The sequence below is a fragment of the Aquarana catesbeiana genome, linkage group LG11 (assembly GCF_042186555.1).
Source record: "Aquarana catesbeiana isolate 2022-GZ linkage group LG11, ASM4218655v1, whole genome shotgun sequence".
Lineage (NCBI taxonomy): Eukaryota > Metazoa > Chordata > Amphibia > Anura > Ranidae > Aquarana > Aquarana catesbeiana.
This window is the reverse complement of record NC_133334.1, coordinates 258,905,206-258,928,012: the sequence shown is the minus strand read 5'-3', so window position 1 is coordinate 258,928,012 and position 22,807 is coordinate 258,905,206. Positions and strand designations below refer to the sequence as shown.

General features: G+C 42.0%; 1 protein-coding gene across 1 annotated transcript in view; it reads right to left on the bottom strand.

Annotated features, from left to right (window-relative positions):
- Window positions 1–604: 604 nt before the first annotated feature.
- Window positions 605–22,807, bottom strand: part of LOC141112713 (meckelin-like) — a 40,108-nt gene continuing 17,905 nt past the window's right edge. The window contains exons 12-28 of the mRNA XM_073605733.1: window positions 22,588–22,729; window positions 19,802–19,919; window positions 19,631–19,721; window positions 18,064–18,120; window positions 16,219–16,317; window positions 15,616–15,714; window positions 15,117–15,212; window positions 14,942–15,041; window positions 12,272–12,390; window positions 11,410–11,550; window positions 9,066–9,146; window positions 7,266–7,382; window positions 7,061–7,177; window positions 6,186–6,290; window positions 3,373–3,475; window positions 2,288–2,430; window positions 605–1,048 (exon numbers count right to left, since the gene is read on the bottom strand). Of these exons, the coding sequence (XP_073461834.1) occupies window positions 968–1,048; window positions 2,288–2,430; window positions 3,373–3,475; window positions 6,186–6,290; window positions 7,061–7,177; window positions 7,266–7,382; window positions 9,066–9,146; window positions 11,410–11,550; window positions 12,272–12,390; window positions 14,942–15,041; window positions 15,117–15,212; window positions 15,616–15,714; window positions 16,219–16,317; window positions 18,064–18,120; window positions 19,631–19,721; window positions 19,802–19,919; window positions 22,588–22,729 (1,809 nt within the window). The 3' untranslated portion in view covers window positions 605–967. The remainder of the gene's footprint in view (window positions 1,049–2,287; window positions 2,431–3,372; window positions 3,476–6,185; window positions 6,291–7,060; window positions 7,178–7,265; window positions 7,383–9,065; window positions 9,147–11,409; window positions 11,551–12,271; window positions 12,391–14,941; window positions 15,042–15,116; window positions 15,213–15,615; window positions 15,715–16,218; window positions 16,318–18,063; window positions 18,121–19,630; window positions 19,722–19,801; window positions 19,920–22,587; window positions 22,730–22,807) is intronic.

Below are 22,807 nucleotides of genomic sequence, written 5' to 3'. Positions count from 1 at the left end.
TTGCCATCTAGTGGCCATAATGCAATATTGTATTCCTATGCTCTTCATCTCCATCTAGTGGCCATAATACCATATTGTATTCCTATGCTCTTCATCTCCATCTAGTGGCCATACTGCAGTATTTTTTTCTTATGCTCCTCATCTCCATATAGTGGCCATAATGCTGTATTTTATTCCTATGCACATATTAACCTAAAAATGCAGACTGAGCTTATAAAAAAAAACTTTAAAGGCATCATCCCAAAATATAATATTCAAAAAAAATTTCAGGGCTCCCAATCCCACATCCATCCCACAGGGCAGGGGAGATCCCAAGACAGAAAACGGAACTTTAAATTGTGCCAAAATAACGGGAAAATACAAGTTACAACAATAATTAAAATCAAACCATCCGGGGATAGATGTGGGAGCCCCAAAATATTTTTGAATATTTTATTCCTATGCTCCTCATCTACATCTAGTGGTCATAATGTGGTATTTTACTACTGCCCATAACAAATGAACATTCCTTTAGAAGAAAGAGTAGCCTAAGGAACATTGTACAGAATAAATGTACATGCAGATTTCCTGCACTATTTTTAATCATATAAAATAGACCAATAAGTTGCTTATCACACCAGATGTAATGTTAAATTAAACAAAATGTACTGCAATTACAGAAAATATTATTGATCAACAATTTGGCAAATTTACAGATTTCTGGTATATTTACTTAATTACATACAAAAATATAAATGTACAAAATTACAAATATGCAAAAAAATGTGTACATTCAGCATTTACAGGATTTAAATACAAAGATACAATAGATTTGTAAGGCCACGAGTGTGAAATCACTGTTTACTGCTTAGCCTGTCCTTTTAGGCCGGTGCAGGCTCTTGAATTATCCATTGTACCAAGTGAGGGATGCTTAGGCCTTGTATGTGTCTGAGAAGTCTGTTGCAGAACTATTACGAGAATCTTGTCCTCAGATGAGGAAACTTTCTTCCACCAGAGTCTGAGCCGACAGATTTTTCTTTCCGATCAGGGAGCGAAGAATTTGCACAAACTGCAAAAACAAATAAATCATCTATTATACAACGTGAGAGCAAATACCAAAAACATAAACTGCAACGTTGTATTCAATAACATAGCCCCAGATCTCTACCGATCACAACTATATCCATATTTCCAAAGATTGTGAAAAGAAGAGTATCAGACAGCACCAGATAAAAGAAATATTTATTTGTGGTAATGTTTGTTAAAAAGCTGACACGTTTTGTGAGTTCCATGGTCCTTTATCAGGGCTTAAAGCTGAAGGTTAATCTGCTGAATTTTTACCTTCCTTGGTTCCTCCTCATCAACTAATGACATTTTTAAATAAAACATTGGGAAATCAGTGTAGGGATTGTGGGAACCCCTCATAATGGGCACAGCAGGTGTACAGACCTGGGGACTCAGCACGGGGATTGTGGGAACCCCTCATAATGGACACAACAGGTGTACAGACCCAGGAACCAGTGTTAATTTTGGCAGCAAATTTCAATTTAGTTTTAGTCCTAGGACTAAAATGGCATTTTAGTTTTAGTCTTCTGCAATTGTTTTAGTTTTAGTTGTATTTAGTCGACTAAATCTCCAGTACATTTTAGTCTTCTAAAATCGAATGGGTGTAATTAAATTGTAATGCGTTAGTTAACACTTCTCTACAATTTCCAAACTCATTATATACTGCTGGAGTGAAATATCGAATATGTTATTATGTAAGGTATTGAGGTAGTGTTAATTTTGAAGTCAAATTTCAATTTAGTTTTAGTAGTATTTTAGTTATCCCAATTGTTTTATTTTTAGTCGTATTTTAGTAGACTAAAATAGTATTCAATTTAGTTGACTAAAATGTTTTAGTCAACGCAATTAACACTGCTGAGAACTCAGCACAGGGATGGTGGAACCCCTCATAATGGTCACAGCAAATGAACAGACCTGGAAACTCAGCACAAGGATGGTGGAACCCCTCATAATGGTCACAGCAAATGAACAGACCTGGAAACTCAGCACAGGGATGGTGAGAACCCCTCATAATGGGCACAGCAGATGTACAGACCCCAGTGCAGGGATCTCACCACCAATGGAGTTCCCAAAAGAAGAGACAGTTTGAAGGTTAACCTTTCCTGCCTCCAACAGACCCTGCAATATCAGTTCTGGGTGGACTGACCCTTCAATGCACCTTAGATTTTCCACAGATGTGGAAATGTTTAGCGTCAGTACAGTATCTTATTAGTAGACATTTAAAGTAACTAGATCTTCTCACCATCTGAATGACAAAGGTTAGGATTGTGGCCAGGATAAAATTCTGTGTCCCCAGGTCTATGATGCAGAACAGAAGAGTATCAAAGAGAAGCAGCACCAGCTCGTTGCCGTAGAAAAGAGCGCGGTTAAAATGATGGCGTTCATCTGAAATAGAAGCAGAGATGGATCAGTAACATAATGCATTTCATCCATGTAACTGAGGAGCCAGTTTAAAAATGTAATCGCTAATATTTACTAGGTAGGAGGGAAGCGATTTCCGCACAATTATTTTTACTGCAAAATTAGTCAAGTGAAAACTCTGAGTTTAATTAATTGAGCCGCTTAAGTCTGACCTCCAGTTTTCCTTTCAGTCTTGCAGTTGTACCGGCTCCTTTCCTGTACTGAAATCTCTGATTTCACTGCACACTGTGAGCTTCTCACAATGTGCATTAGAAGCTGCAGCAAGTCATACACAGCCTGCCTCATTTCCTGGCTGGAGGATGTCCAGCATCATTAGCTCTTTCCTCCCCAGCCTGAATGTCCCTGGTCCGCCCCTTTTATTCAGTTCTTTCAATCAAGGAGGCTCAGCATCACATGTGGGCGTCACCTAGGGAGGTCTTCATGCAAAGAGAGTCTGTCTAGGAAAGCCCACTCCTCCAGACTGACACCCACCCATCCAGGCATATCGATAATTGCATAACTCCTCCCACTGCTTGCAGCGGGGCTACTGAGAAGGTTACTGATTCAGAGTGCTGGGATGTATTCAGGAAGCTATGTACAGCACCCTGCAGGCCCCTCCTACCAGACATTATCTGCCTGCATTGCATAGAGACCCAATGATGACATTAAAATAATGTATGTAATGAAAACAGGATTTATTTAATATTTAATTTGCATGTTAATGAGGGTGGAAGGATGAACCAGGGAAGGCAAATTATTAGTGGATTAAAAATCAGAGGAAATGAAAACTGGGCAGATTTCTACGTTTAGCAGCGTTTCAACTTCTGCTGGATAGCATTAGTGTCCTCCAATACATTTCACTTGTTGTCTGGGGTGTCATGGCAGCCACAGAGTATATGACCTGGTACACTGCATGGAGATGCTCACCATTATAAAATATTGACTTGTCGATGGGTTGTTGGAACTCAAGGTCAAGAATGTTCTCCAGGAGCAGCTTGTTCTTCACCACATAATCCAAATCCTTATAGACCTGCCGATGAAAGAGATCAGATGAGTGACAACCACTGAACATCTGAGGTCACTCTGCGCCCCAACATGCTACACAAATATTCACCATGTCTGCACCCAGGGTGAATTTAAAAGAAGCAATAACAGGTTTGTGGTCAATTGTATATTTTTTACATAATTACTTTTTTTTTACTATTAATATACATTTTTTCCTTTATAAACATTTAGGGATCTATTTATAAAAAATGTGTTGGACAAATTTGACAAAAACTTGCTCAGCGTTGAGGAATTCTGATCATATTTTATTTAAAACAGTGATTTTCTATGATCATCAGCTCCATCTAGTGCCTATAATGCAGGATTTTTTTCTGAAATACCTCCAAAACATTAAAGTAACATTAAAGAGGTTGTAAAGGCTCATGTTTTTTTTCACCCTAATGCATCCTATGCATTAAGGTGAAAAAAACACCTGGCAGTGACCGGCCACCCAGTACCCCCCGTTTTACTTACCTGAGCCCCTTCATCTTCTTCGGCGGGGACGCGCTGTCCTGCTCTCCACGGGGTCCCAGCTTTGATTGGATAGATTGATAGCAGCGCAGCCATTGGCTCCCACTGCTGTCAATCAAATCTGATGACCCATGGGGCGGGGTCTGAGTCATACATGCGGCGTCTATGGACGCCGCATGAATGACTCGGGAGCGTGCCCGCAGGGTAACCCCCTCGGGAGAGCGCTTCTCCTAGGGGGTTATCTGATGTGGGGAGGAGCCACGAGAGCCGCCGGGGGACCCTAGCAGAGGATGTTCGGGGCCACTCTGTGCAAAACGAGCTGCACAGTGGAGGTAAGTATCACATGTTTGTTATTTAAAAAAAAAAAACAAAGCTTTAGTATTACTTTAAACCTTTGTTTTACATTTTTTTAAATAACAAACATGGTATACTTACCTGCTCTGAGCAATAGCTTTGCACAGAGCAGCCCTTATCCTCCTTTTCTGTGGTCCCCCGCCGGTACTCCAGGCCCCTCTTGCGCCTATTGACACAGACCGGCAATTTGGCTCTCCGCCTCATCACAGCATTTGATTGACAGCAGCAGGAGCCAAATGCAATCAATCTGCCCAATGAGGATGGAGACAGCGACGAGAGCCATTGCTCTCATGCACGTCGCTGGTTTGGATCGGGGTCAGGTAAGAATAAGGGGGAGCTGGGGAGGATCTTGCCGCAGAGATGTTTTTTCTTTATCTTAATGGAGAGAAGAAGGCATTAAGGTAAAAAACCTTGAGGCTTTAGAACCACTTTGGGATATCTAAAACAAAATACATTTATTTTTTGATTTTGGATAGCATAAGGGTGGTCTTCATAGGTGTGAGCAACCTATTGCATTAGGGTGTGCCCCTCAAAGCTCAGACACACATGTATTTCTCTGCAGCCTCAGCTGCATGGGGCAGTGAATGAATGGGATGTGCTCTGTGCTGAGTGTCTTCCTGAGCATTTACAAACTGAAGCATGCTTCAGTTATGAATGGAAACTGCAGTGATCGGTACAGATCACTCACTGTGTTCATTAAGAAAAGGAAGGAGCCAGTAAATGACATATTTACTAGTCCCTTCCCCCGCTCTCCATCTTGAAGCATCCCACAGCTGGTGGGTAAGGAGAGGAGTGAAGCTGGGGGGAGGGGGGGGGGGGTTCAGGCATCGAATGGGCCTGGGCAGCAGGGAAAATCTGCACCACATGGGGTAATTAGGGCATATCCGCTACACCCTGTGTGCACGCCTCTGGTGGTCTTCTTTTTGCCATCTCTGTCCCATTGCAGAGATTTCCCTTCACTTCCTTCGCAAAATAGAAAGAATTAATGTGAGCTAAATCCCACCAAAACAATGTTTTCTGTTGGAAGATTTCCCCTGGTAAACTTAAAGTGATTGTAAGGGCTCGTTTTTTTTTTTTTGCTATAAAAACATTAAACATGTTATACTTGCCTGCTCTGTTGCAGTGGATTTGCACAGAGCAGCCCGGATCCTCCTCTTCTCGGGTCCCTCTTCTGTGATCCTGGCCCCTCCCTCCTGCTCAATGCCCCCACAGCAGGTAGCCTGCTATGGGGGCACCCGAGCCAGTGGTGCCGCTGCTGTGTCTCAGCCAATCAGGAAGGAGAATCTCGGACGGCTGAGACACTCGTGGACATCGCTGGACAGAGAGGGAGCTCAGGTAAGTATTAGAGGGGCTGCTGCACACAGAAGGCTTTTTAGCTTGATGCATAGAAAGCATTAAGATAAAAACCCTTCTGCCTTTGCAACCACTTTAATACAGGATGGACCAAAGGATTCACAAAGAAATTGCTGGCTTTCAGGGTTCCTCTGTTTGATTGAAACTCTCTGCAGCGTCATCTGCACAGTCAGGCAGGTAGAGAGGGGGAGAAGTCACATCCCTGACTCACTTGGGTGCTCAAATTAAACCTTAAGCTATTGATCTCTATAAACATCAGTATAAAAAAGGACCCAGTATGTGGGAGGAACTTAGATAAGACTGAACTACGCCCATGCAAACACGGGGAGAACATACAAACTCCATGCAGATCACTTTCTATAGAAGTTTGCAGCACTAAAATGAAGCCATTATGCTGCCATCCTTTTTCTACATATAGGGCTCCATTTATGTAGATCCAATTGGGCACGCTCTTATACTACAAAGTTGCTGATGTCGGGTTGTAATGTGTGTGGTCAGCATTATGTGGTAGAACATACGTGATCCAATAAGGCAGAAAGGAAGCGGTTAACGGTGTAGTAGGTTCTGATCCGTTGCTGTAACATTGGGTTCTTCTCATTCCCGGCTTTCTGGCCTCTGGGAGCCTGGACAGAGAGAGAAGAGGAGAAGAGAGAAGTGTAATAGAAGAGAGCAGTATACGAGGGAGAGGGGTATAAGCAGGAGGGGAGAGAGGAATAGGAGGAGAGTGGGAGGTAAGAAGAGTAAGAGAGGGAAGGGAGAGTAGGGTAGGAATGTAAAGGAGAGCAGAGTAAAAATGGAAAAGGATAATAAGAGAAAGAGAGGAGCATAAGAGATGAAGAGGAGAATAAAAGAGGGAGAGGAGAGTGGGACAGGAAGAGCAAGAAAGGGAAAGGAAAGCAAAAAATGGGGGAGGGGTGCAAGAAAAGGAGATGAGAATAAGAGAGAGAAAAATAACAGAGGAATAATAAAGTGGGTTAATAAAGAGGAGGAGAATGAGGGAAGAGCAAGAAAGGGAGAGCAGAGTAAGAAAAGGAGATGAGAGTAAGAGAATGAGAGGAGAATAAGAGAGGGGCGTATGGTAGGAAAAAGGAGGAGAGGGAGAGTAGAGTGGGAGAGATTAGAGGAGAGTAAGAGAGGGAGAGGAGTGTATGAGGAAGAGGCGAGTAGGAGAAGAGTAAGAAAGAAGAGAGTGAAAAGAAAGAAGAGTAAGAGAGGGAGAGGAGAATAAGGAGAGGGAGAATAGATTTGGATAGAAATTAAGACAGTGAGATAAGAAAGTAAGAGAGTTTTTATTTTCTACAAACTAAACAGTCATTTTGGTTTAGTGCCGCCCGGTGATCAATTCTTAACCCGCTATATTCAAACAATGTGGGAGAGGAAGAGGACGGCATACCTCTCTAAGCGGTTGCATTATCTTGTCATATTGCTCCCGTGTACGATCGCTCAGCACCACCTCGAAGGTCTGGATGTCTGACCCCGGCTCCAGGCCCCTCAGTGGACACAAGTTTTCCTGCGCAAAAAGCATTTACATTTTTTTTTTGTCCTATCGTATATCAAGAAAACAAATATATCTAAAAGTGATCCTTAGCAGCACTCACTTCCTCCTTCCTCAGATTGTCCATCATCATCTCCATGCTGACATCTGCTTGTCCGTGTACCGATCGGCCGTGTATGTAATATCCATAACACTTGTGGGTCAGAACCAGAACCGAGACCTGCAAGAACATTCTTCTTCATAACACAACCATATAGGAGAGTATCCGACACCCAACACAAGGAGCGAGCAAAGGATTTGGATGACTTCATATTAAAGCCCAACTTTGAACATGGAAAGTTTTGGATGGAGTGGAGAAGACTTTAAAAAAATTTTCAAGTTTTTAAACTTTTAAAAATATTATACAGGAGTGACATCACCGCTCTCAAAATATAAGATAAATTATACAGGAGTGACATCACCACTCTCAAAATATAAGATATATTATACAGGAGTGACATCACCACTCTCCAGATATAAGATATATTATACAGGAGTGACATCACCACTCTCCAGATATATAAATATATGACTCCCGCGCTGTCTAAAAATAAGACTATAAAAACCTAGGGGACACTGCAGCAAACACCAGGTAAACTGATCCTTGACAGAAAAAAAAGGGGAAATGAATAAATAATGATGTTGCGCTGTGTAAAATGTAAATAACAGAATGCACGAAGTGCAATGAATAAATCAATGAAAAATACCATAGACGGTGTGCTAATAAAAACACATAACATGAAATATCAAATTAACAAGCGAGCAGAACAAAAAGTGACAAAAGTCCATGTGCAAAATCAAACAAAAATGAAGAGTCAGACGATATAATCCAGGAAAAAAAGTCAGTGACAGTTTAAAAATATATATTGCTGTGTATATGAACTGTCACGGACTTTTTTTCCTGGATCATATCGTCTGACTCTTCATTTTTGTTTGATTTTGCACATGGACTTTTGTCACTTTTTGTTCTGCTCGCTTGTTAATTTGATATTTCATGTTATGTGTTTTTATTAGCACACCGTCTATGGTATTTTTCATTGATTTATTCATTGCACTTTGTGCATTCTGTTATTTACATTTTACACAGCGCAACATCATTATTTATTCATTTCACCGCTCTCCAGATATGATATAATATACAGGAGTGACATCACCGCTCTCCAGATATGATATAATATACAGGAGTGACATCACCGCTCTCCAGATATGATATAATATACAGGAGTGACATCATTGCTCTCCAGATATGATATAATATACAGGAGTGACATCACCACTCTCCAGATATGATATAATATACAGGAGTGACATCACCACTCTCCAGATATGATATATTATACAGGAGTGACATCACTGCTCTCCAGATATGATATAATATACAGGAGTGACATCACCACTCTCCAGATATGATATAATATACAGGAGTGACATCACCACTCTCCAGATATGATATATTATACGGGAGTGACATCACCGCTCTCCAGATATGTTATATTATACAGGAGTGACATCACTGCTCTCCAGATATGATATATTATACAGGAGTGACATCACTGCTCTCCAGATATGATATATTATACAGGAGTGACCTCACCGCTCTCCAGATATGATATATTATACGGGAGTGACATCACCGCTCTCCAGATATGATATATTATACGGGAGTGACATCACCACTCTCCAGATATGATATATTATACGGGAGTGACATCACCGCTCTCCAGATATGATATATTATACGGGAGTGACATCGCCGCACTCCAGATATGTTATATTATACAGCAGTGACATCACTGCTCTCAAAATATAATATGTATTATATAAGATATTATTTCACTGTGATTGGACCTATAAAAACACTCACGTTGCTGAGAGAACAGAGGTCGGCAAATTGTTTAATTTTGTCTTCAACAAAGCGTTCATAGATGAAGATGAAGAAGAGAACCTGTAAGATAAAGTAAAATAATGTCTGTAGTGCTTTGCACGGTGAGATCTCATTTGCAGGAGATTCTTTATAATCCTATGGCTCCAGATAAAAAACAATTCATTATGTGGGCACCTTATGTTTGCTGAATCTCCCTATAATGGGGAAGAGTTACATATTCTGAAATGTATTTATTTCTGTCTGGGACCCCATTGGGTAGATTTCACCCCATTTATGGTCCCGGTGACAACTGTACAGGTTATGGGGAGAACAGTTGTCACCAGGACAAGATGGTAAGAGCAGCACAGCACTTCAGCACTAAAACAAACGGAGCAGGATTGCCTTAAAACGGGTTAGTGGTCTGAATCCCACCCCCATGGCTTCCCAAGGACTATCTGAGGCTGTCCTCACACTGGCCACGGGATTTACAGCTAATGTACCCACTTGCTGGTAGAAAGTAGTGATAGATTCACATCTTTTCTTTTTTGCTTGATGCGTTTTCCAACATGTCAAAACGGATCTCAATGCATGCACTAAGGCCTGCCTCAATGCATGTTATAATGAGAGAAAGTGCGATGCAAAGCAAATCGAGAAAGAGCAACAACACGTGCCGACGCGCATTCCCATCGATTTTGTTGAAAAACGCATCAGGGGAAAAGATTCTTGTCAATTGTTCCTTATCTATTATATCCTAATATATAAGGGTGGATGTTGTTTAATTATATTTGTATATGCAGATTCCCACTGTTTTATTAGATTTATATACATTTACTATTATAATTGAAGAAATTTGGTATTATATTTGGATACATTTGTTGTAAAAAAAAATGTTTTTATATTTGTATACCTGTGTTATGATAATTATATATATATATATATATATATATATATATATATATATATATATATATATATATAATTATACACATTTATTATACTGGCATACACTTATTTATTTTGTATACATTTCTTCTGATAATTATATAAATGGATTGTTGACTTTCAATGAGTTTAAAAAAAAAAAAGTGTCTTTATAGCATTTGCACACTTCACACAAACATATTTTATATCAGTCATTCCTAGTGCACCTCTCTGTAATCTCCTATTATATTATAGAAGATCTATTAGCCTACCTAAAAAGAATCACCTTATACACACAAACACCCCCCCACCCCCACCCCCTCCCCAGTGTTAACCACTTGACCTCCAGAAGATTTACCCCCCTTCATGACCAGGCCATTTTTTGCATTACTTTAACTGACACTTGCGTGGCCTTGTGACGCTGAACCAAAATAAAATTGATGTCATTCTTATACCACCAAAAGAAAGCTCTATTTGTGGGAATTGATCACCTCTGCGATTTTTATTTTTTTGCGCTATAAACAAAAAAAACCCAACAATTTTGAAAAAAAAAAATATATATTTTTTACTTTCTGCTATAAAACATATCCAATAAAAAAATCTATTTTCTTCATAAATTTAGGCCAATACGTATTCTGCTACATGTTCTTGATTAAAAAAAAAAATCCCGATAAGCTTATATTGATTAGTTTACCTAAACATTATAGTGTCTACAAACTATGGAATATATACTGAAATTTGTATTTATACATTTTTTTTATACTAGTAATGGAGGCCATCAGCGACTTTTAGCAGAACTGCCGCAGACAAATCTGACACTAACTGACACTTTGCGGAATCAGTGACACTAATACAGTGATCAGTGCTAAAAAATATGCACTGTCACTGTACTAATGACACTAACTGGGAAGGGGTTAAACATTGATGGCGATCAAAGGGTTAAACGTGGGTCTAGCCGGTGTTTTGGTGTACACTGTGTGCTGTTTTCACCAGGGGAAAAAATTGATTTTATTCCCTGCTTTGAAGGAATAAAGAATCCATTCCTACCTCCCTGTCAGAATGGCAATCTGCCTTGTTTACATAGGCAGATCGTTGTTCTGTGTTCCTAACCGACAATCGGTGGGTGGCGGAGGACATCGAGTGCCCAGCACCCGCTATGAATGTTTACAGCAGAAGCGGTGTGGTGGTGCGTATGTGCCCCCTACAGGTGGAAATGCCAAATCACACATATACATACATTATATACACACATATAATTATATATATATATTCATATATATACACACACACACACACACGTGATCTGGCACACAGACGCCACCCTGTAGCAGTAAACCTGCTGTAGGGTGGTCAGCAAGTGGTTAAACAGTGTCCACCAGCAGAGAATTATGGGTATTACCCCCCAGTGCCCCTTTTCACTCACCTGTACCAGGCCAACAGCCAGCCACATGGATGCCGCAATTCCGAATCTCAGGATGATGCTCCAGGGGGCCTGGTAAGATCCAGCAGCAGGGTTCAAGTCCAAGTTGAGGTCCTTGGCTGTGATGTTTTTAAGACCAACAACCTGCAAGAAGAAGATTTGGGCAGGACGTTAAACTGAGGCGCTATATACAAATTTATTTATAGCTTCAGAAATATAAATAAATAATCTACACACATTTAAAGGTCAGATTCTGAGCCTGCAGACACTAAGGGGTCTAGGTAAAAAATAATTTACCTAGCTTCCCAATCTGCTCCTTAACAACCAGCTATTCTTCACACAGAATTCAAATCAGTTGATCATTTTTCGACCGATCTGAATTTGAATCATCCTGAAAATTTGGAATTCGTTAGAAAACGAATATACAAGACGGATTTCAGTGATACATTTAAATGTCCGATTGGTCAAAAATCCATCCAAATTTACATTTAGACTAAACAAATTGCACATGTATATTCAATAGTAAGTTTATATCACGTAGATGAAAGAGGACTTGCACAGTTTTATTCTGCCCTGAAGAGCAAAGTGAACCACTCACATTGTCTGTTTCCCTCATTGATCACTCATCCTATCAGTGTCATTATGGTGGGGGGAGGGGATGTCTCCTGGGAGACACGTCTCTTGAACGTTTAAGAAGTAACAAGTAATTTTTTACCAACTGATTTCTGGTTAACAGGACATTTGACACATAACAGCAAAGAAACACTTGAAAAGAGGTAAAGGCTTGAATACAATAATGTAGGTATAGCCAAGTGATGAAACCCATTTCGTTTTCTAAAAGGCAGAGATACACTTTAAATTTCACCTCTAGGAGAAGAAGAACCATGAAGAGCTGGAACATTGGGCTTTGTTTCCGGCAAGTCTGGATCTCATTCCATTCATTGGCCACCAGGACCGTCCTCCATATACTCACATTCGATTTCCCTGGAAGGCAAAACTCGGCGATTAAAGAAGGGGCCATCTTTATAAATCCATATCTACCTACCCAACACAACTGTGGGCAAAGCACAAGTCTCAGCAGACCAACTCTGCCAGCAATTCTACCTTTCATTTTGTTGGAGTGAAAATCTTTTAAACTTTGAAGAAAATGTAAAATTATTTTTAAATTAATAAAATGAATTAATATATTACATTCAAATCTGTGTTTTATATATATATATATATATATATATATACACACATACACACGTCTACACACACAGTATCTCACAAAAGTGAGTACACCCCTCACATTTTTGTAAATATTTTCTTCTATCTTTTCATGTGACAACACTGAAGAAATGACACTTTGCTACAATGTAAAGTAGTGAGTGTACAGCTTGTATAACAGTGTAAATTTGCTGTCCCCTCAAAATAACTCAACACACAGCCATTAATGTCTAAACCGCTGGCAACAAAAGTGAGTACACCCCTAAGTGAAAATGTCCAAATTGGGCCCAAAGTGTCAATATTTTGTGTGGCCACCATTATTTTCCAGCACGGCCTTAACCCTCTTGGGCATGGTGGTCACCAGAGCTTCACAGGTTGCTACTGGAGTCCTCTTCCACTCCTCCATGATAACATCACAGAGCTGGTGGATGTTAGAGACCTTGCACTCCTCCACCTTCTGTTTGAGGATGCCCCACAGATGCTCAATGGGGTTTAGGTCAGGAGACATGCTTGGCCAGTCCATCACCTTTACCCTCAGCTTCTTTAGCAAGGAAGGGGTCTTGGAGGTGTGTTTGAGGTTGTTATCATGTTGGAATACTACCCTGCGGCCCAGTCTCTGAAGGGAGGGGATCATGCTCTGCTTCAATATGTCACAATACATGTTGGCATTCATGGTTCCCTCAATGAACTGTAGCTCCTCAGTGCCGGCAGCACTCATGCAGCCCCAGACCATGACACTCCCACCACCATGCTTGACTGTAGGCAAGACACATTTGTCTTTGTACTCCTCACCTGGTTGCCGCCACACACGCTTGACACCATCTGAACCAAATAAGTTTATCTTGGTCACAGTAACCCATGCCCTTAGTCTGCTTGTCTTCAGCAAACTGTTTGCAGGATTTCTTGTGCATCATCTCTAGAAGAGGCTTTCTTCTGGGACGACAGCCATGCAGACCAATTTGATGCAGTGTGTGGCGTATGGTCTGAGCACTGACAGGCTGACCCCCCACCCCTTCAACCTCTGCAGCAATGCTGGCAGCACTCATACGTCTATTTCCCAAAGACAACCTCTGGATATGACGCTGAGCACCTGCACTCAACTCCCTTGGTCTACCATGGCGAGGCCTGTTCTGAGTGGAACCTGTCCTGTTAAACTGCTATATGGTCTTGGCCACCATGCTGCAGCTCAGTTTCAGGGTCTTGGCAATCTTCTTATAGCCTATGCCATCTTTATGTAGAGCAACAATTATTTTTTTCAGATCCTCAGAGAGTTCTTTGCCATGAGGTGTCATGTTGAACTTCCAGTGACCAGTATGAAAGAGTGAGAGCGATAACACCAAATTTAACACACCTGCTCCCCATTCACACCTGAGACCTTGTAACACTAACAAATCACATGACACCGGGAAGGGAAAATGGCTAATTGGGTCCAATTTGGACATTTTCACTTAGGGGTGTACTCACTTTTGTTGCCAGCGGTTTAGACATTAATGGCTGTGTGTTGAGTTATTTTGAGGGGACAGCAAATTTACACTGTTATACAAGCTGTACACTCACTACTTTACATTGTAGCAAAGGGTCATTTCTTCAGTGTTGTCACATGAAAAGATTTGCAGTCCGAGGACCACGGCTATGGAACGCTCTTCCGACTTACATCCGCATGGAAGAAAACCATCAGGCCTTCAGGAAAAAACTCAAGACCCATCTCTTCTAAGAAGCTGACAACACAGAACGGATCTAGCGCCTTGAGGCGATTCAGTTCGCATTTGCAGCGCTTTACAAATCATTCATTCATTCAATAAAATATTTACAAAAATAGGGTGTACTCACTCTTGTGAGATACTGTATGTATATATTTATATTTATTTATTATCACATATAATAATTACATTATAATGATAGTATAAATAATATTTGATATAATACAGTAATAGTATATATATATATATATATATATATATATTATTCTAATATAATACATTTTAATCACTAAAACTGTAGTAAAATATTCAATTCTATATTTATCAGGCAAAATTATTAATTTGTAATTAAATGTTCCTTCAACCTACTCGTCTGCAAAACTGCATTGACCAAAATGTATTTCTGTTCTGCTGGTTCTCATTCTTTATTCATCTACATACAGTAAACTATTACAGATAGGGGAAAAAAAACTTGAGATTATGACCCAATTTGCCATCATGACTTCCCCATGTATAAGAATGATTCACTAAAAGATTTTAGGCCTTCCAGTGTTGTAAAGGGCCATTGTATTTTTGGGGGGCACCCCATCTTTAGGGAGCAATTTTTAATTTTTTTTGCACTGTACCTTGTGAATTGGAGGTTGATTTATCCTTAGGTCTCTCCCAGTCAATCAGGAAAATGTTGGCAGTTAGCTGAGTGACCAGCAGATGGAGCAATTCCAACACCTGAGAACAAGAGAGTATGAGAAATCTGTTTCCAAACTGAGCCCAGACTCCCCGGCCAATACCAGGACACTATACCTTTAGGGCAAACGCCAGGGACATATAGATGATAAAATCAGTCTCAACCTGCCCACCGGACGGAGGAAGGGTAACCGTCACTGTCGTTGTCTGACCCTGATAGAGAACAGTGGGAGATGGTGAGAAATTGGTAAAACAATCTGTAGTGTGTTACTGTGGGGGGAACATTAGAGTGTAAGCTCCTCTGGTGCAGAGACTGATGTGACTGGCTCAGTGTTACAGTGTACAGCACTGCGGTATAGGTCAGAGCTATATAAATGTATTATAATAGTGTGTGACTGTGGTGGGACATTAGAGTGTAAACTCCTCTGGTGCAGAGACTGATGTGACTGGCTCAGTGTTCTCTGTACAGCACTGCGGTATATGTCAGAGCTATATAAATGTATAATAATAATTTTTAATAATAATAATAATAACAGTGTGCGACTGTGGGGGGGGGGGGGGGGCATTAGAGCGTAAGCTCCTCTGGTGCAGAGACTGGTGTGACTGGGAACTATACCTTAAATGCGATTAGCCAGTAGACCGATATTCCGTAGACAACAAGGAAAAATGCATTTGCCAAAGCTCCACAGGAGAACGCCAAAAACTTAACTATTACCTGAAAAAGAAAAAAAGTATAATTAGAGTACAGGAAACATGGACAACTTTGGCAAAATTGTTTCAGAAATAAATGTCTGTCTATAAAAAAAAATGCTGTATGAATGTAACAAAATTTCACACAGCTGAAACGATTAACCATGTTTTGTGTTATATGTGTATTGCCTATGATCGAGATTTTTTTTAAAAAATTGTAACTATCAGTTTCCTGTGATCTCCTGTGCAGCAGGGCTCAGAATGGAAGAAGGAGAGTGACCACCAAACAACCTCTGCTACATTGCACAGTGCTGGGAGACTGTCTACAGGAAGATAGAGCAGAATGATGAGCTCATTATCCAGCTTCTTGACCAATCAGCAGGCCTCAGAACTCTTGGAAGACACCATTATCATCATCATAGTCATGTAGGAAATTATGAGTGCCAGAATGATATTTATGAGATCAGTATAAGGAGATTTGTGACTTGATTGGCTTGTGGATGAACCTGCCCATGAACACAGCACTCACCATTATCCCAATATTCTGCTGACCCGATCTCCGCAGCCAACTAGTGGTCTCCAAGATGGCTACAACCGCAGCAAGTGAGCCCAGGACTCCAAGAGCAATCTGCAGAATACGGCAAGGATGCAATTACTGGAAAACTGTTCAAGTTTTTATAAATACCTCTCATTCACTTGTGTGTGGAAATTGTAGCTTGAGCTACTGAGCTCTCTAAAAAGCAAAGAAGCTTAACATTTACAAGAATACAAAATAATAATAAACAATATCTAATACTAAACATAGGGGAAAAAAACCTAACACAAAATATATTTTATAGTGCTTGCTAGAGTATGAAAAGTAAAAAAATGTATGCAAAACCCTTGTAGTAATCTATGGGTTCTCTATTGCTGCACTGGCTCTTTCAAAGTATTTCAGTCGTCACTAACATAGCAAAGAAACCCTTTCCCTCCTAATGCTAACACTGTATGCTTAAATCTAAACTTCTTAACCATGTAACCCTCCTAACTCTCATCCTGTATCCCAACAATAACCCTACTAACCCTAAGCATCACCTTGTATCCCTACCCTTCCTAACCCTGCCAACTCTAACTCTGTATCCCTAACAATAACCTTACTAACCGTAAGCCTCGTCCTATATCCCTAACCCTACTAACCCTAACCTTGTATCCATAACCCTAACCCTGTATCTCCAACCATCCTAACCCTCTAACCCCAACACTGTATACCTAACACTAAACACCCTAATCATCTGCAGCCCTCCTAACTCTAACCTTGTATCCCTAACTACAACCCTCATAATTCTAACCCTCACCCTATACCTCCAACTCTCCAACCCTAACCATAAAAACCTTGTGTCTCTAACCATCACCTTGTACCCCCAACCCTAATCCTCATTCTGTATCCCTAACCCTCCTAAACCTAACTCTGTATCCCTACCCTTAACCATCCTAACCCTAACCCTGTATCATTGACAATACTCTACTAACCCTAACTCTTTAACTACAATCCTCCTAATCTTACCCTCACCCTGTGTCCCTAACCCTCCAACCCCCTCTCTGTATTCCAAACCTAACCATCCTAACCTTGTATTCATAACCTTCCCCCTGTACCCCCCAACCCTAACCCTTACCCTGTACCCCCAATTCTAACCCTAACTCTGTATCCCAAACCTAACCATCCTAACCCTGTATACCTAAACCCCCCCCCCCGTACCTCCAACCCAAACCCTAACCCTCACCCTGTACCCCAAATCCTAACCCTAACTGTATCCCAAACCTAACCATCCTAACCCTGTATCCCTAAACCCCCCCCCCGTACCTCCCACCCAAACCCTAACCCTCACCCTGTACCCCCAATTCTAACCCTAACTCTGTATCCCAAACCTAATCATCCTAACCTTGTATCCCTAGCCCTCCCCCTGTAACCCCAAAGCTAACCCTCCCCATATACCCCCCCCCCGACCTTACCGCTCACTCTGTACCCCAACTCTCCAAACCCTCAACCTGTATCCCTGACCCCATCTATGTATCCCTAACTCTTCAATCCCTTCTAACCCTAGCTCTGTGTTCCTAACCATCCTGACCTTCTATCCTCAACCCCTAACTCTGTATTCCTAACCCTCACCCTGTACCCCCCCCCCCAGTCCTCCTAACCTTCTAACCCTTACCCTATTATCCCTCACCCTCCTAACCCATCTATGTCAAACAGACATTTCCTGGGGGGCTTTTTAGGATCTTTAACATTCAAAAATGGTTGTCTTTTTATTTTTCATTATAGTTAATAGAACCCCTAACTAAATTTCAGTAGCTGAAATGTCAGTCTGTAGAGACACTCTGGACAAAAGTCACTTACATCCGCGTCTCTTTTATATGTCCCCTGGCTCTGCGTATATGTGACAGCAAATGAAACCTGAAAAGAAGAAAGGGAAAAAAAAAGAATTCGTAAAATTGGGCAATGTGTATGTGCTATATACGATCACCAACACCTCTTATAATCTTCGGAAATATGGATGGAAGGGTTGCTTATGGCGCTACATCCTAATAATATACAATAGCATAGAAGACAGAAGAGATGGATTTTTCAGGTGCCTAGATACTACTACAAAATATTTTTAAAAATTCACCATTTTATTACAAAGAAATTAATTACAAATTCATAAAATCGCATATAATACAACTGAAGTCACGTAGCCTCTCATTACTTATTAATTGCGAGGACCAAAACCCCAGTACAGTATTTAAATGATCCCATCAACATACGTTGAAACAGATGACCCAATGCTTCCTGAGGAGGTCTCTAGCCGGGGGGTCACATAACTAGTTAGCATGGAAGAGTCTTGTCCTTTATTGGAATTAAAGCAGGTGAGAAAAGCTGCTAACTCCTTAACCGCTTGCCGACCGCCGGATGTACATATACTTCGGCAGAATGGCACGGCTGCGCAAATGGGCGCACCTGTACGTCCCTTTGAATTTGCTGCCGTGTGCGACCCTGCCGAGAGCTCCGTGAATGTGATCGCAGGTCCCGCGGACTCGATATCCGCGGGGGATACCCGCGATCGTCTCACGGAGCTGAAGAACGGGGAGATGCTCATGTAAACAAGCATCTCCCCGTTCTGCCTAGTGACACTGTCACTGATCACAGCTCCCTGTGGTTGGGAGCAGAGATCAGTGACATGTGACTCGTAGCCACGCCCCCTAACAGTTATAATCACTCCCCAGGACACACTTAACCCCTTCCTAGCCAGCTAGTGGTTAACCCCTTCACTGCCAGTGTCATTTTTACAGTGCAATTTTATCCCCATCAGGAAACCCACTCTGAGAAATGTCCTGCAGACATCTCTAGAGTGTATGTAGACAGGAAATAGCTCCAAAGAGGCAGCAGGAGATCAGTGCATAGACCAAACTGATAGAATTTACATCTACCTTATAGAGGTAGTGTATACAAGTTTAAAATGACTTTTAGTAGATCACTCGGGGTTAACATTACAGCCAGAGATTTTGTTTTACTCTCATATGCTCATTTTACTACACAGCTGTCAATCAGAGGGACGACATCCTGTTACTCTTAGTGCCAACAATGACACAATGTAATGCAATTATGCAACAACAGACACTGCACTCTAAGGAGGAAGATAAGTGACAGCAGTAAGATGCACTTGGATCAAACACCATGCAGCCTGTTCAATCTGTGTTTATTTCTCATTCCCCTTAAAAACATGAATATTGTTACATAGTCAAGGTGACTATGTAACAATATTAATATACCAAGATGTCAAGAAGGGAATGTAAAAAAAACAAAAGACAAAAAACAAAACAGGATTTGATTATAAATTACTCTAAAATGTATTTGACTGTTCTGATAATTCACAGCCAGCAAAGGATTCTGGGAAGTCGTCCCTGCTTTAGAAAGGGGCACTGACCTGTGCTGACGTCTGTAGGTTCTGTTTCTGATATGTTACGGTGAGCTGGAAGGGCGGCTGGCTGCTCGGAGGGCTGACCGGAAGGTAGATGCTGTTTTGAAGGAGGTGCAGTGGTTAGTAATGCAGTGCACCATCTGTTTAGGGTGGAGCAGAAATAGAGAATAGCGCTACCTCAGAGCGAGGCTTGTAGCCACAGTGACATAGGAGGGCTGACTGGAGAGGTTGGCCTGTCTGCCGGAGATACCGTCAATCAGGAAGAACCGCCGGAGAGGGACAGAGCCGAGGACGCCTGTGGAATCATGGGACATCAGAGGTCAGTTACAGTCCTGCTATACACTTGTTGAACTACAAATCCCAGCATGTCCAAGCCAGTTTGCTAAATTTTGCTTTAATTTAAAGAAAAGGTTTCTCAAATTAAAAAAGGAACATCAGACAAAAAAAAAAAAAGAAGGAAAAATAGTTCCTGTCTTCTTATCCCACAATGATGAGATTTCCCTGCAGCAGTTTGTGTCTCTGCCCCTCCCACAATGGTGAGATTTCCTCCAGTCAGTTGTGTCTCTGCCCCTCCCACAATGGTGAGATTTCCTCCAGTCGTTTGTGTCTCTGCCCCTCCCACAATGGCGAGATTTCCTGCAGTAGTTTGTGTATCTGCCCCTCCCACAATGGTGATATTTCCCTGCACTAGTTTGTGTCTCTGCCCCTCCCACAATGGTGAGATTTCCTCCAGTCTGTTGTGTCTCTGCCCCTCCCACAATGGTGAGATTTCCTGCAGTAGTTTGTGTCTCTGCCCCTCCCACAATGGTGAGATTTCCTGCAGTAGTTTGTGTCTCTGCCCCTCCCACAATTATGAGATTTCCCTGCAGTAGTTTGTGACTCTGCCCCTCCCACAATGATGAGATTTCCCTGCAGTCGTTTGTGTCTCTGCCCCTCCCACAATGGTGAGATTTCCTCCAGTCAGTTGTGTCTCTGCCCCTCCCACAATGGTGAGATTTCCTGCAGTCGTTTGTGTCTCTGCCCCTCCCACAATGGCGAGATTTCCTGCAGTAGTTTGTGTATCTGCCCCTCCCACAATGGTGATATTTCCCTGCACTAGTTTGTGTCTCTGCCCCTCCCACAATGGTGAGATTTCCTCCAGTCTGTTGTGTCTCTGCCCCTCCCACAATGGTGAGATTTCCTGCAGTCGTTTGTGTCTCTGCCCCTCCCACAATGGTGAGATTTCCTCCAGTCAGTTGTGTCTCTGCCCCTCCCACAATGGTGAGATTTCCTGCAGTCGTTTGTGTCTCTGCCCCTCCCACAATGGCGAGATTTCCTGCAGTAGTTTGTGTATCTGCCCCTCCCACAATGGTGATATTTCCCTGCACTAGTTTGTGTCTCTGCCCCTCCCACAATGGTGAGATTTCCTCCAGTCTGTTGTGTCTCTGCCCCTCCCACAATGGTGAGATTTCCTGCAGTAGTTTGTGTCTCTGCCCCCCCCCCCCCCACAATGGTGAGATTTCCCTGCTGTAGTTTGTGTCTCTGCCCCTCCCACAATGGTGAGATTTCCCTGCAGTAATTTGTGTCTCGGCCCCTCTTTTAATGAGTTGCTTACTTTCTAAAATGAAGAATATCTCTGGGAGGGTGACACCAATATGTTGTTTTGCAATGGCTGTGACAATTGGCAGAACTGTGAATTCTGATGGGGAAATCTCCCTGCTACTATATAAATATAGAGTATATTGTCTCATGCTGTTATGGAATCTTTACTAAGATCATTTAAGGTGTGGCTGTATTCCATTGTTCTATTGTGTCTGTCTGCCTTGAGAGAAATGTATTATGGGATGGATATTTGTATTTGTGTTCCTAGCATGTAAACCAGGGGCAGGGAGGAGAGGGGAGGGGGAAATTCCTCCAACAGCTCTCCCTGCTGATAGGGTGGTCAATTGTTCAAATCTTTGAATACCTGTGTGTCCCTTATTGCTGATTGGACAGTTTACCCAACCCTGAATCAAAGGCGGGGGGGGGGGGGGGGTCGTTGTTCCCTGAGTGTATACCTCTGTACAAGTGTTTGAATAAATAGTCTGTTTTCACCCTACATTGAGTTACGGCTAATGACTGGGTGCTCTGAGGGATCTTGGATCATGCTGGTTCCAGACAAAGGAAGCATTTATGGTGGACAGACTCATCTTGAGTACGGGAAGTCCATCACAGAGCCCTTAATTGGCTTTTTTTAATTAATTTTTCACTATTCTTTTTTTCTTTTTACATTTTTTAACAGCCCTGTTGTGGGGGCTTGAAATATCGGGGGTCTAAACAAACCCTTGATGTCTCACTTTTGAGACATAGAAAGGGACTGAGGACATGGGTTCCTCAGTCCCTCTCTGTACAGAGGCTCCTTGTTCATTCACAAACTGAAGCATAGCACATAAATCCTGTATAATAATGATAATAATAGTAAAGCTGGAAGTAGGGAGGGAAGGAGAAGCTGTCAGTGCTGCGGCAAGGGGGGTGGAGGGGCAAACAGGGGCTGCAGTGCAGCTGGTGGGAGGGTCAGGAGGAGAAGCCAGCAGCACTGTGTGGGGGGGGGATGGAGCCCTGGGAAGGGGGGGGAGTGGTGATTGGAGTAGAGGGTGGAGCAGATACTGGACCCAATCCCCCTGTGGCTCCTCCTACAGCACCGCTAATGGGAGGAAGTGGAGGAGAAGCTGTAGGAGGAGCCACAGGGGGATTGGTTCCAGCAATAAGGTAGTACAGCTGGTCCTCCTGCTTGTCAGATGCATGGGGCCCCCTGTTGATCTGATGAGGGGCCGGTTGCACTGCTTTATCAGTGGCCCTGACCTGGATTGAGATCTGTTGCTATTATATATTATAATATATATATTATTCAGTCAAATAAATATATCAAAACTTTCCATAGAGCTCCTTCAAATGAGTCATCATCACCGTTCTCAAATCTTGGAATAATAGTGACTATAACCTACCTGAGCCACCCTGGATGTTGGCATTCCACACCGGTATTGGCCACAGCATGCTGGCACCGCTGGTACTGGTGTAAAGGAGGAAGAGCTCGTAGAATACAGGCTCTGGCACTGCTTGAAAGAGGTTGGACACGGCCAGCGAACACTGAAATCACAGAATGACAGTATTATGGGGCAATGGCTGGATCTTTATGTGGGAGGAATTTCAATTGCAACAGACTTT